Below are 1,868 nucleotides of genomic sequence, written 5' to 3' on the forward strand. Positions count from 1 at the left end.
AAAAAAAAAAAAAGAAAAAGAAAAACTAGCCAGGTAGTGGTGGGTGCCTGTAGTCCCAGCCACTCGAGAGGCTTAGACAAGATGATCTCTTGAGGCTCAGTGCTCGTATCATAGTGGTTACGGTGCCAGCTACATACTCTGAGGCTGATGGGTTCAAACCCAGCCAAGGCCCGCTAAACGACAACTGCAACCAAAAAATAGCCAGGTGTTGAGGCAGGTGCCTGTAGTCCCAGCTACTTGGGAGGCTGAAGCAAGAGAATCACTTAAGCCGAGTTTGAGCTTGCTGTGAGCTGTGACGCCATGGCCCTCTTCTGAGGGTGACATAATGAGACTCTGTCTCAAAAAAAAAAAGATGATCTCTTGAGCCCAAGAGTTTGAGGTTGCTGGGAACTATGATGCCAGGGCACTTAACCCCAGGGCAACTGAGTATAATTCTGCCTCAAAAATAGATAAATAAATAAATGAATGAACGAAATAAAAATCAATGTGATATGTTGTATTAGTTTCCTACTGCTGCTGTAACAAATTACCACAAATTTAGTAGCTAAAAACAACAAATTTACTATCATACAGTTTTAAAGATCAGAATTCCAAAATGGGTCTCAATAGGATAAAATCAAATGTCAACAGGACTATACATTTTTTTGAGGCTGTACAGGAGAATCTACTTCCCTGACACTTCCACTTTCTAGAGACTACCACATTCCTTACATTCCTGCTTTATTCAAAGTGTGCAACATTGGGTAGAATTTTCATGCTATCCTGTCTATGGGTTAATCTTCTCTTTCTTTCTTTCACTTTTAAAGTTCCTTATGATGGCTCGGTGCCTGTAGCACAGTGGTTACGGCACTAGCCACATACACCAAGAGTGGTGGGTTCGAACCTGGCCTGGTCCAGCTAAAGAACTGCAACCAAAAAATAGCTGGGCATTGTGGCGGGTGCCTGTAGTCTCAGCTACTTGGGAGGCTGAGGCAAGAGAATCACAAAAAAAAAAAAGAAAAAGAAAAAAGAAATACCTTTACTTAGAATTCTCCTAAAGTTTATCCATATTGGCAAATGTCTCTTATAACAGCTCAAATACCTATGTAGGAGAAGAAAATGTTGAGGAAAAACAGATAATTTTAAACTTTGTTATTTAAGAAACAAACTCCAATTCCTCCCCCTCCCTTGGCTTCCCCAACATAGAGTTCATGCTGGGATCACTTTTTCAAAAACAATGACTCATCCAACAGATATAGAATATAGCACTATTAAAATGTTTGAGTTGTGTTAACTTCAAGCACAAACTGTGTATATACTGAAATTTAGCTGGTTCTCTGAGAGTTATAGCTTAAATAAGACAATAAAATAGTAGTGTTAAATTAAGTGGAAAATAAATCTCTATAGACCATTTTCTGAGAAAGTAGTTTTGATAAGCTTTCATAACTCTGATAAACTTCAATACCATCAATAAACAGTCCATGTCACTTGCTTTAGTTTGTTTGGGCCTACTAATCGCTGCAAGACTTCTCGAGAATGATCTATAAAAGAAAACAATAATAATATATTAATTCACAGTAATCAAAAATATTCAATGTTTCCTCATGTATAAACTCGGAGAGATGATAATTAGAGTTAAAAAGACTAATGAGATAATATATAAAGCAAAGTATACAACTGAATTAATTAATTAATGGTAGCCTTCATAGGTACAGAGTGTTATCATGGTAACACTTAAAAAAAAATAGGTATTTGGGCCGAGTGCAGTGGCTCACCCTTATAATCCTAGCACTCTGGGAGGCAGAGGCTGATGGATTCCTTGAGCTTAGGAGTTCAAGCCCAGTCTGAGGAAGAGTGAGACCCTATCTCTAACAAAAATAGAAAAACTA

General features: G+C 38.0%; 1 protein-coding gene across 1 annotated transcript in view; it reads right to left on the minus strand.

Moving 5' to 3' along the window:
* Positions 1-1,233: 1,233 nt before the first annotated feature.
* The window catches only part of AMN1 (antagonist of mitotic exit network 1 homolog), a 26,920-nt gene continuing 26,285 nt past the window's right edge, over positions 1,234-1,868 (minus strand). The window contains exon 7 of the mRNA XM_012806766.2: positions 1,234-1,520. Within this exon, the coding sequence (XP_012662220.2) occupies positions 1,447-1,520 (74 nt within the window). The 3' untranslated portion in view covers positions 1,234-1,446. The remainder of the gene's footprint in view (positions 1,521-1,868) is intronic.

Source organism: Otolemur garnettii, unplaced genomic scaffold (assembly GCF_000181295.1).
Source record: "Otolemur garnettii isolate 467f Iridium unplaced genomic scaffold, OtoGar3 scaffold00057, whole genome shotgun sequence".
NCBI classification, from domain to species: Eukaryota; Metazoa; Chordata; class Mammalia; order Primates; family Galagidae; genus Otolemur; species Otolemur garnettii.